Below are 14,741 nucleotides of genomic sequence, written 5' to 3'. Positions count from 1 at the left end.
GGTAGTCCCCAATCAGTTCTTCTGTTATTGGTATCAGCCTGTTTAATAGGCAGCTCGATAAGATTTTGTAGGTGACATCCAGTAAGGCAATTCCTCTGTAGTTATCAAAAACAAGTGGATCATTCTTCTTAAATATGGGGCACACAATTGCAGTTTTCCAATCTGCAGGAATGGTTTCTGTCTTCCAAATTGTTCCTATTAACGTCTGTACTTATAATTCCAGTTGTAGGCCTCCATTCTTTAATAACTCAGGGTATATCTGGTCTTCGCCACAAGCCTTGTTACTCTTTAATTTCTTTATTGCTTGCAGTATTTCATTTACTGATCGGGTAGTAACTGTATCAGCTGTGCCAGTTGTATCAGGTTCTTGCAATTTAAAGTAAGAATGTGGGTCATTGCAGCTGAGAAGTTGTGAAAGGTATGTCTTCCATCTTTTTGGTATGTCACTTTTGTCGTTCAGCATTTTCCCATACTGATCCTTTATAAACTGTTCCCTTTTATTGAATCTACCAAAGGATTTTTTTATGTGTTGATATATTTTTATATGCGTTTCCATATATCATACAACATATATACAGGATGGTCCATTGATAGTGACCGGGCCAAATATCTCACGAAATAAGCATCAAACGAAAAAACTACAAAAAATGGTTCAAATGGCTCTGAGCACTATGGGACTCAACTGCTGAGGTCATTAGTCCCCTAGAACTTAGAACTAGTTAAACCTAACTAACCTAAGGACATCACAAACATCCATGCCCGAGGCAGGATTCGAACCTGCGACCGTAGCGGTCTTGCGGTTCCAGACTGCAGCGCCTTTAACCGTACGGCCACTTCGGCCGGCCGAAAAAACTACAAAGAACGAAACTCGTCTAGCTTGAAGGTGGAAACCCGATGGCGCTATGGTTGGCCCACTAGATGACGCTGCCATTTTCAAAATAGGAACTCCCAATTTTTATTACATATTCGTGTAGTACGTAAACAAATATGAGTGTTTTAGTTGGACCACTTTCTTCGCTTTGTGATAGACGGTACTGTAATAGTCACAAACGTGTAAGTATGTGGTATCAAGTAACATTCCGCCAGAGCGGACGGTATTTGCTTCGTGATAGATTACCCGTGTTAAAATGGACCGTTCACCAATTGCGGAAAAGGTCGATATTGTGTTGATGTATGGCTATTGTGATCAAAAAGCCCAACGGGCGTGTGCTAAGTATGCTGCTCGGTATCCTGGACGACATCATCCAAGTGTCCGGACCGTTCGCTGGATAGTTACGTTATTTAAGGAAACAGGAAGTGTTCAGCCACATGTGAAACGTGATCACGACCTGCAACAAATGATGATGCCCAAGTAGGTGTTTTAGCTGCTGTCGCGGTTAATCCGCACATCAGTAGCAGACAAATTGCGCAGGAATCGGGAATCTCAAAAACGTCGGTGTTGAGAATGCCACATCAACATCGATTGCACCCGTACCATATTTCTATGCACCAGGAATTGCATAGCGACGACTTTGAACGTCCTGTACATTTCTGCCACGGGCACAAGAGAAATTATGGGACGAGGAAAGATTTTTTGCACGCGTTCTATTTAGCGACGAAGCGTCATTCACCAACAGCGGTAACGTAAACCGGCATAATATGCTCTATTGGGAAACGGAAAATCCACGATGACTGCAAGTGGAACACCAGCGACCTTGGCGGGTTAATGTATGGTGCGGCATTATGGGAGGAAGGATAATTGGCTCCCATTTTATCGATGGCGATCTAAATGGTGCAATGTATGCTGATTTCCTACGTAATGTTCTACCGATGTTACTACAAGATGTTTCACTGCATGACAGAATGGCGATGTACTTTCAACATGATGGATGTCTGGCACATAGCTCGCGTGCGGTTGAAGCGGTATTGAATAGCATATTTCATGACAGGTGGATTGGTCGTCGAAGCACCATACCATGGCCCGCACGTTCACCGGATCTGACGTCCCCGGATTTCTTTCTGTGGGGAAAGTTGAAGGATATTTGCTATCGTGATCCACCGACAACGCCTGACAACATGCGTCAGCGCATTGTCAATGCATGTGCGAACATTACGGAAGGCGAACTACCCGCTGTTGAGAGGAATGTCGTTACACGTATTGCGAAATGCATTGAGGTTGACGGACATCATTTTGAGCATTATTGCATCAATGTGGTATTTACAGGTAACCACGCTGTAACAACATGCGTTCTCAGAAATGATAAGGTCACAAAGGTACATGTATCAAATTGGAACAACCGAAATAAAATTTCAAACGTACCTACGTTCTGTATTTTAATTTAAAAAACCTACCTGTTACCAACTGTTCGTCTAAAATTGTGAGCCATATGTTTGTGACTATTATAGCGCCATATATCACAAAGCGTAAAGTGGTCGAACTAAAAAATTCATATTTCTTTACGTACTACACGAATATGTAATAAAAAATGGGGGTATCTATTTTTAAGAAACGCAGTTGCTATCCGTTTGTCCTATGGCAGCGCCATCTAGCGGGCCAACCATACCGCCATCTGGTTTCCCCTTTCAAGCTAGACAAGCTTCGTTCTTTGTAGTTTTTTCGTTTGACGCTTATTTCTTGAGATATTTGGCCCGGTCATGATCAATGGACCACCCTGTATAGGACAAGCTAAAGGTAAAGAAAATAATAAATAATTAAGCAAAGAAAATTACGTCACAGGGCAACGTCCCGCTTGAGGCTGGATCACCTGCAGGGTGGGACAGGGACTTCCCCATATGGTCCATGGACGAGGTGTTCGTACACCTGCCAGAGATGGTGACTCCAGAGCTGGAGAGGGTGCGCAGCTGGGCCATCGACTTCATCAACGCCGGCATCGACGCCGCCATCAGGGAGCTGCCCAGCCTCATGGAGAAACGCCGCCAGGAGGTGAGCAGTACCACAGTTCCTTCCGCGCTGTCTGTGACGTCCCAGGCACTTGGCCACTGCCTGCCGTGTGAAGGGACTGTCACCTATGCTTATGAACCGCTGCTGACTTCTCCGTGGGTCGCCTCTTAAGCTTTGGATAAATGACCCACTCATGGCCTGTTGAAGTGTGACTTTAGTGTTGGCTAAATATTGTCCCTCCTTATCAAAGAGACAGAATACTACTGGGACGCTTTAACATGGGAAGAATCTTGCGCGCAAATGACGTTAGAATGACGTGTATTGGGGCAGTAGAAAGCAATCAACACAATAAACCGCAAATGACATTAGCTTGTTCTATGTCCTGGTGGACCCTCGGAAATCGCGTTGAAAAAAAAAATCAGCTCAATACTTGAGACAAGCAAGAATATTTACTATCAAAAACAGTCTTGTTCATAATTTATTTTTTACGGAGACCGGTTTCGACCACTACTGCGGTCATCTTCAGACCACACTAGTCATTTTCCAGCAGAAGGAGGTTCTTACTCATTGGTCTGAAGATGAGCACAGTAGTAGTCGAAACCGGTCACCGTAATAAATAAATTGCGAGCAAGACTGTTTTTGATAGTAAATATTTGTAACACATTGATCACTCTTCTCTCCCATAATGTATTCAAAAGTAAGCAAGAATGTAATTAACACTGTTGTTCGTTTCACTTGCAGCAATTTAAGCTATGCTCTCAGGTTCCTGCTAAACCACAGCCTCAGAAATTGCGATGTTTTCGGAAATACGGCATTGTTACATGCAAAAATACAGATGTCTTTGCTGCTATTTTCACTCGCAGCATTTCGTCTTTCATTTATTGAGCAAAATGATACCACAAAACCAAGGAAACAAGTTACCTGACAGAATGCACTCTTGTATCTAAGTAACGCCGAATATTGCAGTACGTACAGTATTACATTAACAAAACTGTACCAGTATCTGTTACTATCGCAAAGATGAAACAAAATGTCAGCAGAACACGAACCTACAACCTTCGTATTCATAACGTCATATCGCTAACTACGATACAACACTGAGTTAATACAAGTGTCAACAATAATAGGACTTACCTTAGGATCTCCTGAAACCTTTTACCGTCGACATGTTATTAACTGTCTCCAAAGTTGTTTAGTCGTCGACTGCTACCGACTTTGGTGGTCACATTGTCACTGGAGCACAAGATTCGAATAATGCAGACTGCTCCCCTTGAATGTGGCAGTTTTGGGTAAGGCGTATTTCGAACCATGCCTAGAATACACACCAACTGAGAGACTGGGCCTGAATCTCCACACTTAGGACACTGACAACCTCAGCAACCAATCGCGCTGCAGCCATTGTCGAATGCTTTGTGTACTCCGCTTCTCTTTGCGTCGTGCGTTGCCCATTGTTTTCTTTTCTTACTCCAAAATGAGTGAAGGGATTAAAGCTTGCCCATGATGGGATTCGAGTATAGCCCTCAAAACCCCAAATCCCTACGACCATGATGGGATTCGAGTGTAGCCCTCACAACCCCAAATCCCTATGACCATTACGTAAGTTCTGCTCTCACGGGAGCACAAAACACCGCCGCAAGTTGCCAGCACTTCTTGTTCCCTCCCCCCTCCCCCCCTTCCACCCCATCCGCCCTCTGCACCTCACCAGTCGGCCGGTCCAACTTCTCCGTTGTTTACCGCCGACTATGTTGCAGTGTCCGCACGCTACCAAAGGGACACAGCATCGCGACGACAGTTTCAAATTGGACACCTGTCCGCCATATTTTCTATTGCCAAAACGTATCATAAGCCTTCTTGAAATCAACAAATATTATTCAGTTAAATACCTACGGATCACGAGTGGGGAGGACTTAAATCGGAATCATCGTATAACCAATCTTGTCTGGAAGACGAACTAAAGACTGTATTTTATTGGCAGATAACGTAGAAGTTGCAAGAAATGTACCAAGGGTGTAACTTGCCCGCCCTCTTCTGAAGTACTGCTATGCGCTATGGAACTTTTATCAGATATGATTGACTTCGAAAATGTTTAAAGAAAGGCAACACGTTTTGTATTATGACAAAAAGTGGAGTGAGTTCCACGGATTCGATAAGTACGTTGAGGTGGCAATACTTGAAACACAGGTATTTTTCGTTGCGACCCGATATTTTCTCCAAATTTCGATAATCAACTTCCTTCAGCTTAATTCCATAATATTTTGTTGTCTCCCATGTACACAGGCAAAAATGGCGATAGTGATCAAACAAGAAAAGTCAGAGGTCGCATGTAAAGATTTAGATTTTATTTTTTCCACACGCGCAGTGGAACGGTAGAGAGATAGTGTGAAAGTGGTTTTATGCACCTTCTGCTGAACACTTAAATGAGAACAGAATTATGAATTTAGAGTATGGTTGTGAGGTTTAGGATTCGTCCAGCATGCGATCTCCTGTTTTGAAATTCTACCTGATATTCATCATCATCATCTCAGCCTTTTCCCACGTCATGGGGGTCGGCGTTGCTTTGCTGGATTCTTTTCTTCCATAAATGCCTATTCACTGCTTCTTCTCCGAGCCATCCTTTCTCCCGTAGGTCCCCTGCTACCTTGTCTTTTCATCTGTTTCGGTCTTCCTCTTCTCCTTCATCCTTCGATTTCTAGGTCTTCAATTCTTCTCCCCACGTAGTACTCCCCTCTTCTCTGCACATGTCCATACGATCTTAGCCTACTTTCTTGGATCTTCTTCCCTATGGGCCCCACTTTCACTGTTCCCCTGATGTACTCACTCCTTAGTCTATCCTTTCGTGTCATCCCATCCATCCACCTTAACATTCTCATTTCTGCCACTTCCATCTTTTTTTGCCTGACATTCTCCAGTAATTATTTTACTCACAGCTGTAATTTTCATCAAGTGTAGTACATATTTTTCGGAATAAAATTCAGTCGCGAGCTGCAAACATATTTTTATAACGCATTACCTGTTTCGATAAATCAATTTGTCATTTTCAGAAGCTCGATATTGGTTTAGGAGATGTCAATATCATTTTCGTAGAAGTCATGATGCCATGCTACCTCCAGAAGTGCACATACTGCATATGATTGATGTAAATGCAGACTGATAATTTGCAATAACTGAATAACATCTAAGTATAGATACATAGAGCTGATTCACTTACTGTAAATTGTCAGTTTGCCTTTAGAATAATGACATACAGTACGTACATTTCTGGACGTACCATGGCATTATGCTTCTATGAAGATGATGCCGACATCTTTCATTCTTTCGCTTGTGTCTTTTCCCGCAGTTAGGCAGGGTCGGCATAGTTAATCGGATGTGGCAATGTTAGATGAAAGAGTGGCCGGATGCCCTTTGTGCCACCACCCCAAACCCCCAGGAAGGAATTAGTGTGCCCCAACTTGTCTGCGACTAGCGTAAGCCATGGAATAGTGCAAAACTGTTCAGATGTCTGTGAGCCGTGTAACTGAGTCGGGACGTGGGGACCAGCCCAGTATTCACCTAGAGGGACGTGGAAAACCGCCTAAAATCCACATCCAGGCTGGCCAGCACACCAGTCCTCGTCGGTAATCCCACAGGCGGTTTCGACCCGGGCCGGCGCGCCTACCCGAGTCCAGGAAGCAGTGCATTAGAGCGCTCGGCTAACATCTGTTAAACCAATATTAATCTCCTGAAAGTGACAAATTAATTTTTCGAAACCAGTAATGCGTAACAAAAATATGTTTGCAACTGACAACTGAATTTTATTCTGAAAAGTTCTCGAGTCAGTAGGTCTATTTCCAGAATGAAATTTTCAGTCAGCAGCGGAGTGCGCGCTGATCTGAAACTTCCTGCCAGATTAAAACTGTGTGACGGACCTAGACTCGGACCTTTGCCTTTCGTAAGCAAGTCCTCTACCAACTGAGCTACCCAAGCACGATCCACGACCGGTCCCCACAGGTCCAGTTCCGCCAGTACCTCGTCTCTTACCTTCCAAACTTCACAGAAGCTCTCCTGCCCACTTGTTCGCGAAAGGCAAAGGTCCCAGTTCGATTCTCGGTCCAGCACAAAGTTTTAATCTGCCAGGAAGTTTCAAAGTAGGTCTACTTGTTTTTCTAACTTATGAATTAGGACTTCTGTCGTGGGTTTATAGCCAACTGAGACTAAGGAAATTCCTCTGTAAAGTAATTTTTCCACTTAATAGTCAAGTGGGCGAATTACTGCACAGACGCATTCTTTTTTCTCACCACACCAGACGTCCTGTAACATTTCTTGAAGATTCTGGGTCAGGTCGCTGTATCCTGCGTCCCGTGTTGCAGTCGCTGTACCCAATGGCATACACGGCACAGCTGCGAGCCTACAACGTCCACAAGGTGTACAACCCGCTGTTCCAGCAGCACTCCAGCTCGGACATCTACAGCGCCTACGCCGAAGCGCGCGACGAGCTGCTGGCCCTGGATGTCATCTCACTTATCGACAGCAAGAAAGCGAGAAAACTGTAAACACGGCTCTACTGTGACCTGGACAATAAACAACAGTGAAAATTATTTATACCTGAATTTTAACTGTATTCCTACCTAATTCCAATTAGTTGAAAAACAGTCGTAGGTTCCACAGCGTTCTATATTAAGGACGACGCGTTTCGCCCGGAAAGGGCATCATCAGTTTATCTGAAAATATAAGGGGAAGATGGCATTACAATCAATCCGGCGTAATGTCATCCTAACCTTATACTGCAGTAACAAAAGCTGTTTTTGCTCGGCGTAGTGCAGCACCTCGACGTGACATGGACTCTACAAGTCGTTGGAAGTCCTCTGCACAAATATTCGGCCATGTGGGCTCTATTGTTGTCCATAAGTGCCAAGTGTTGCTGATACAGGACTTCTGTGCACGAACTGATCTCTCGATTTTTAGACAACATAGTTGTGTGGAGATAACAGTGATTAATTTACTTATAATCAATTATTCAAAATTACAGTCACAATCGCATTATTTATTTTGCCGCCAACCGGTTTCAACCCGCGATGGGGTCATCTTCAGGGCAATTTACACCACTTGGTCGCTCGCTGGAGTCGTCACCCTGCCTGTGCACGGTTGGTAACTCGATTGTACTCCATAAATATTCGATGGGATTCACGCCGGGCGACTTGGGCTGCCAACTCAGTCGCTCGATTTGTTGAGAATGTTCTTCAAATCAACCACCAACAACTGAGGTTCCGTGACACAGCGCATTGTCATCTGTAAAAATTGTATCTTTCTTGTGGAACATTAAGTCCATTAGTAGCAGCAAAGTGTTCCAGACAGCAGAACATCACCGTTTAGGGCCGATGGTCACTTAATTGGAACAGAGGGTCCAGTCTGTTCAATATAAAGACATCCCACACCATTATGGGGCCACCACCAGCTTACATATTGCCTTGCTGACAGCTGGGATCCATGGTATCATGGGGTCTGCGCTACACTTTGTCAGCTCTTTTCAACTGAAATCAGGACATCTGATCACATCAACGTTTTCAAGTCGTATAGAGATCAGGAGAGGGCCTGCAAACAATGACGTGCTGTTAGCAAAGGCACTCGTGACTGTCGTGTGCTGCTGTAGCCCATTGACGCCAGACTTCACCTCCCTATGCGTTCGTTGTACGTCCCACTTTGATTTCTGTGGTTATTTCACGCAGTGTTGCTTGTCTGTTAGCACTGACAACATTACGCAAACGCTGCTGCTCTCGGTCGTTAAATGAAGGCCGTCGGCCACTTTGTTGCTCGTGGTGAGAAGTAATGCCTGGAATTTGGTATTCTCGGCATACTCTTGACACTGTGGATCTAGGAATATTGAATTCCCTAACGTTTTGCAAAATGAGATGTCCCGTGCATCTAACCACAAATACCATTCCGCGTTCAAACTCTGTTAATTCTCGACGTGTGGCCATAATCACGTTGGAAACCTTTTCACATGAATCAAGTGAGTCCAATAATAGGTCCGCTTTCTTTTTTTTTTCTTTATTGTAATTTCATTCCCCTGCCCCGTATGGGCAGGGGAGGGCTGGCAGTGGCACAGTCCACTGCTCTTCAGCCAATTGGCTTTACAAAAAAACAGAAGGGTGGTTACATAAAAAAGGGGACTTATAGAACACAGTAAATGGAGATGATGGGACTTAAAATATACACTAAGATGGGGACATGCACTGGGAGACAGTTAAAAAGTAGACATAAACTTAAAAGAACACAGCTAGCAAATCAATGTACACTTTAAAAAATACTGGAGGCAAACACAAGTTAAACGTCGGCCAAAGGATAAAAATCACACAGAGCAACACACTTAAAAAAACCGCTGGAAACGACAGAGCACTCATGAAGAATAAAAAACCGCTGGTAGGGGCTTGCTGATGGACTGGAGGCTGGAGAGGATGGAAAAGAGGGGAGGAAGGTGCAGTGGGGGCGGGGGGGGGGCTGGAGGGGTGGGAGGAAGAGGAGAAAAAGGGAGCAGGAGGTGCACCAAGAGGCAGGAGATGGGCATGGCGGGAGATGAAGAGGGAAGATAAGACAGGAGGGAGTGCAGAGATACTGAAGGGGAGCACAGGAGAGGGAGAGGGGGTGTAGGAGGGGGAAAGCGGCTCTCGGGAAGGGAGGGGGAGGAGTGGGAGCCCTGAGGAGGAGGTAGGTAGGGTAGGAGGGGTAGACGTCTGGGTGAAACAGATCCGCCACTGAACAGCCCTTTTATACCTCGTATACGCGACACTACAGCAATCTGTATTTGTGCATACCGCCATAAAATGACTTTTGTCACGCTAGTGTATATTTTCAGTTAACCTGGTGATGCCCTATCCGAAAGAAAAGCGTCCTTCTTGAGTTACTAAAGAACACTGTGAAACCTACGTACGACTGCAGCAGTGGGAAAGTTTCTGTCTAACACACCAAGATGGACTGGAATAATTTCTCAGTACAGTACAGGAAGTGGCTGGGTGTTCATAAAAGAATGTCACAGTTTCAGGTATATTATAACATACCATACGTCAATTTGATGGTAAACTAACCCAGTTTATCATAAAAACGTTCAGTATGTGCACCTTTTGTTTCACAGCACACATCCAACCAAGAATACATTTCTTCCCACCCTTTCGTCAATAATTCCGGAGTAATGAAAGCAATAGGCTTTTCAGATAGTGGTAGAAAGAGTGAATAATACACACAATCTTTTATGAAGCCCCAACGGGAAAAAAAAGTCGGATGCCATGAGATCAGGTGAATGTGGGGCCCAGCGGAGAAGTGCTCTATCGAAATGATCATTACGACCAATCCAATGACGAGGTACTTACACACTCAACCACTCTCGAACAAAGAGATGCCAAGGAGGAGAGTCTCCATTTTTAGAATGACATTTTCACTCTGCAGAGGAGTGTGCGCTGATATGAAACTTTGAGCACTTGCCCGCGAAAGGCAAAGGTCCCGAGCACAGTTTAAATCTGTCTGGAAGTTTCAGTCTCTATTTTGTTTCGAAATAAAGTTCTCACCTTTTCTTCTAATTGGTGAAAGAGGAATTCTTTCAACATATAGAAATAGGCCATGTCCGTTACGGTATTTTCAGCGAGAACAAGTCGTCCGTGCCCTAGATGACGCGGCACATTGAAGAAAACGGTTACTTTTGTGGAAGCTTCTTGATATTGTACAAGTTCATGAGCATGTTCTCAGTCCCAGGTAAGAACTTGATGGGTATTTCCTACATTTAGATGACAAGTTGCCTCCTCGCTGAACACCATACGATCAAGGAAGTCATCTACCCACTGCAACACTTCACTCGCAGAGTTATGACGTACAAGATAGTCATCTGGCTTTAAAGCATGTACCAACTGTAACCGGTAATGACGCATGGGTAAACCGTTTCTTTGAAACCTTCCACACTGTCATATTTGGCATCTGAAGTTCATCCTCCTCAGACACTTTTGGTCGTCCTGTCCTTTTCCCTATATGCAAGTATTTGGACGTTTCGAATGGACTGTACAATCAGTGGATGTTTTTTCCTAATGGGAGATCACAATTTAACGTTAAATGAATTCCATCTTGAACTGAAATTACAGATTCACTCTTAACAAGCTGCAGAATACGAAACGCTTTAAGCTCAGCAATCGCAAATTTGGCAAAGTGGCGCTGCAAGAGGGAAAACAAAAAAGCGTACTCATGCACCCACTTACCTAAAACTGTTTGAGTTGCTATTTAATTGTGGCCTTGAACCAAAACTCTACAATGCTTATACTCGATAGCATTAAAATTATAACTGAGACACCCTGTGTTGCTCTATGTGGCTTAAAGTGTACAGAATCAATGGCTCTCTGTTGGCTTGTTTTGTAGTTTGCTACCCGTGGTCTAGGGGTCGCCGGCACGTTTGCTCAGCGTGTTCGGTCAGAGAGCTGGTTGGCCTCTGTAATAAAAAAAAACTGAGTGAAACGATCAACAAACGAACTTAACCGGATGTCATGTGACGTCCGCAACGAACAAACACAACGATAAAAAAAAGAAAAAAAAGGGTAGCATCTTTGATTCATAATCAAAACGTCTTCGGTCCCGGGTTCGATCCCCGCCACTGCCTAAATTTTGATAAATAATCAGCATTGGCGGCCGAAGACTTCCGGCATAAGAAGTCAGCCTCATTCTGCCAACGGCCTTATCAAAGAGGGCGGAGGAGCGGATAGAGGTTCAGGGCACTCTCTTGTCCTAGGGGTGGGAAATTGCCCCTAAAGGCGGAAGAATCACCAATGATCAACGACACGAGGAAACCACTGCATTAAAGACACGTAACGTGTATCCACAGGACATGTGGCCTGTAATTGAAGTGTCATGATGATCTCTCCATTGGCATAAGGTTCCGGAATAGTCCACCATTCGGATCTCCGGGAGGGGACTGCCAAGGGGGAGGTGACCATGAGAAAAAGATTGAATAATCAACGAAAGGATAACGTTCTACAAGTCGGGGCGTTGAATGTCAGGAGCTTGAACGTGGTAGGGAAACTAGAAAATCTGAAAAGGGAAATGCAAAAGCTCAATCTAGATATAGTAGGGGTCAGTGAAGTGAAGTGGAAGGAAGACAAGGATTTCTGGTCAGATGAGTATCAGGTAATATCAACAGCAGCAGAAAATGGTATAACAGGTGTAGGATTCGTTACGAATAGGAAGGTAGGGCAGAGGGTGTGTTACTGTGAACAGTTCAGTGACCGGGTTGTTCTAATCAGAGTCGACAGCAGACCAACACCGACAACGATAGTTCAGGTATACATGCCGACGTCGCAAGCTGAAGATGAACAGATACAGAAAGTATATGAGGATATTGAAAGGGTAATGCAGTATGTGAAGGGGGACGAAAATCTAATAGTCATGGGCGACTGGAATGCAGTTGTAGGGGAAGGAGTAGAAGAAAAGGTTACAGGAGAATATGGGCTTGGGACAAGGAATGAAAGAGGAGAAAGACTAATTGAGTTCTGTAACAAGTTTCAGCTAGTAATAGGGAATACCCTGTTCAAGAATCACAAGAGGAGGAGGTATACTTGGAAAAGGCCGGGAAATACGGTAAGATTTCAATTAGATTACATCATGGTCAGACAGAGATTCCGAAATCAGATACTGGATTGTAAGGCGTACCCAGGAGCAGATATAGACTCAGATCACAATATAGTAGTGATGAAGAGTAGGCTGAAGTTCAAGACATTAGTCAGGAAGAATCAATACGCAAAGAAGTGGGATACGGAAGTACTGCCGGCCGAAGTGGCCGTGCGGTTAAAGGCGCTGCAGTCTGGAACCGCAAGACCGCTACGGTCGCAGGTTCGAATCCTGCCTCGGGCATGGATGTTTGTGATGTCCTTAGGTTAGTTAGGTTTAAGTAGTTCTAAGTTCTAGGGGACTAATGACCTCAGCAGTTGAGTCCCATAGTGCTCAGAGCCATTTGAACCATTTGAACGGAAGTACTAAGGAATGACGAGATACGTTTGAAGTTCTCTAACGCTATAGATACAGCAATAAGGAATAGCGCAGTAGGCAGTACAGTTGAAGAGGAATGGACATCTCTAAAAAGGGCCATCACAGAAGTTGGGAAGGAAAACATAGGTACAAAGAAGGTAGCTGCGAAGAAACCATGGGTAACAGAAGAAATACTTCAGTTGACTGATGAAAGGAGGAAGTACAAACATGTTCCGGGAAAATCAGGAATACAGAAATACAAGTCGCTGAGGAATGAAATAAATAGGAAGTGCAGGGAAGCTAAGACGAAATGGCTGCAGGAAAAATGTGAAGACATCGAAAAAGATATGATTGTCGGAAGGACAGACTCAGCATACAGGAATGTCAAAACAACCTTTGGTGACATTAAAAGCAACGGTGGTAACATTAAGAGTGCAACGGGAATTCCACTGTTAAATGCAGAGGAGAGAGCAGATAGATGGAAAGAATACATTGAAAACCTCTATGAGGGTGAAGATTTGTCAGATGTGATAGAAGAAGAAACAGGAGTCGATTTAGAAGAGATAGGGGATCCAGTATTAGAATCGGAATTTAAAAGAGCTTTGGAGGACTTACGGTCAAATAAGGCAGAAGGGATAGATAACATTCCATCAGAATTTCTAAAATCATTGGGGGAAGTGGCAACAAAACGACTATTCACGTTGATGTGTAGAATATATGAGTCTGGCGACATACCATCTGACTTTCGGAAAAGCATCATCCACACAATTCCGAAGACGGCAAGAGCTGACAAGTGCGAGAATTATCGCACAATCAGCTTAACAGCTCATGCATCGAAGCTGCTTACAAGAATAATATACAGAAGAATGGAAAAGAAAATTGAGAATGCGCTAGGTGACGATCAGTTTGGCTTTAGGAAAAGTAAAGGGACGAGAGCGGCAATTCTGACATTACGGCTAATAATGGAAGCAAGGCTAAAGAAAAATCAAGACACTTTCATAGGATTTGTCGACCTGGAAAAAGCGTTCGACAATATAAAATGGTGCAAGCTGTTCGAGATTCTGAAAAAGTAGGGGTAAGCTATAGGGAGAGACGGGTCATATACAATATGTACAACAACCAAGAGGGAATAAGAGTGGACGATCAAGAACGAAGTGCTCGTATTAAGAAGGGTGTAAGACAAGGCTATAGCCTTTCACCCCTACTCTTCAGTCTGTACATCGAGGAAGCAATGATGGAAATAAAAGAAAGGTTCAGGAGTGGAATTAAAATGCAAGGTGAAAGGATATCAATGATACGATTCGCTGATGACATTGCTATCCTGAGTGAAAGTGAAGAAGAATTAAATGATCTGCTGAACGGAATGAACAGTCTAATGAGGACACGATATGGTTTGAGAGTAAATCGGAGAAAGACGAAGGTAATGAGATGTAGTAGAAATGAGAATAGCGAGAAACTTAACATCAGGATTGATGGTCACGAAGTCAATGAAGTTAAGGAATTCTGCTACCTAGGCAGTAAAATAACCAATGATGGACGGAGCAAGGAGGACATCAAAAGCAGACTCGCTATGGCAAAAGAGGCATTTCTGGCCAAGCGATGTCTACTAATATCAAATACCGGCCTTAATTTGAGGAAGAAATTTCTGAGGATGTACGTCTGGAGTACAGCATTGGATCGTAGTGAAACATGGACTGTGGGAAAACCGGAACAGAAGAGAATCGAAGCATTTGAGATGTGGTGCTATAGACGAATGTTGAAAATTAGGTGGACTGATAAGGTAAGGAATGAGGAGGTTCTACGCAGAATCGGAGAGGAAAGGAATATGTGGAAAACACTGATAAGGAGAAGGGACAGGATGATAGGACATCTGCTAAGACATGAGGGAATG

At 43.9% G+C, this 14,741-nt stretch overlaps 1 protein-coding gene across 3 annotated transcripts in view; it reads left to right on the top strand.

Annotated features, from left to right (window-relative positions):
* LOC126215221 (uncharacterized) overlaps window positions 1–7,455 on the top strand; it is a 108,324-nt gene extending 100,869 nt beyond the window's left edge. For 2 of the 3 annotated variants that reach the window (XM_049941885.1, XM_049941887.1), the window contains exon 4: window positions 7,228–7,455. In XM_049941885.1, the coding sequence (XP_049797842.1) occupies window positions 7,228–7,410 (183 nt within the window). In that variant the 3' untranslated portion in view covers window positions 7,411–7,455. Of the gene's footprint in view, window positions 1–2,716; window positions 2,924–7,227 lie in introns of all 3 variants that reach the window. The other variant, XM_049941886.1, reaches the window with a different exon arrangement.
* The last annotated feature ends 7,286 nt before the right edge of the window (window positions 7,456–14,741 follow it).

The sequence above is a fragment of the Schistocerca nitens genome, chromosome 12, assembly GCF_023898315.1.
Source record: "Schistocerca nitens isolate TAMUIC-IGC-003100 chromosome 12, iqSchNite1.1, whole genome shotgun sequence".
NCBI classification, from domain to species: Eukaryota; Metazoa; Arthropoda; class Insecta; order Orthoptera; family Acrididae; genus Schistocerca; species Schistocerca nitens.
Note: the sequence above shows the minus strand (reverse complement) of the source record. Positions and strands in the feature narration are given on the sequence as shown.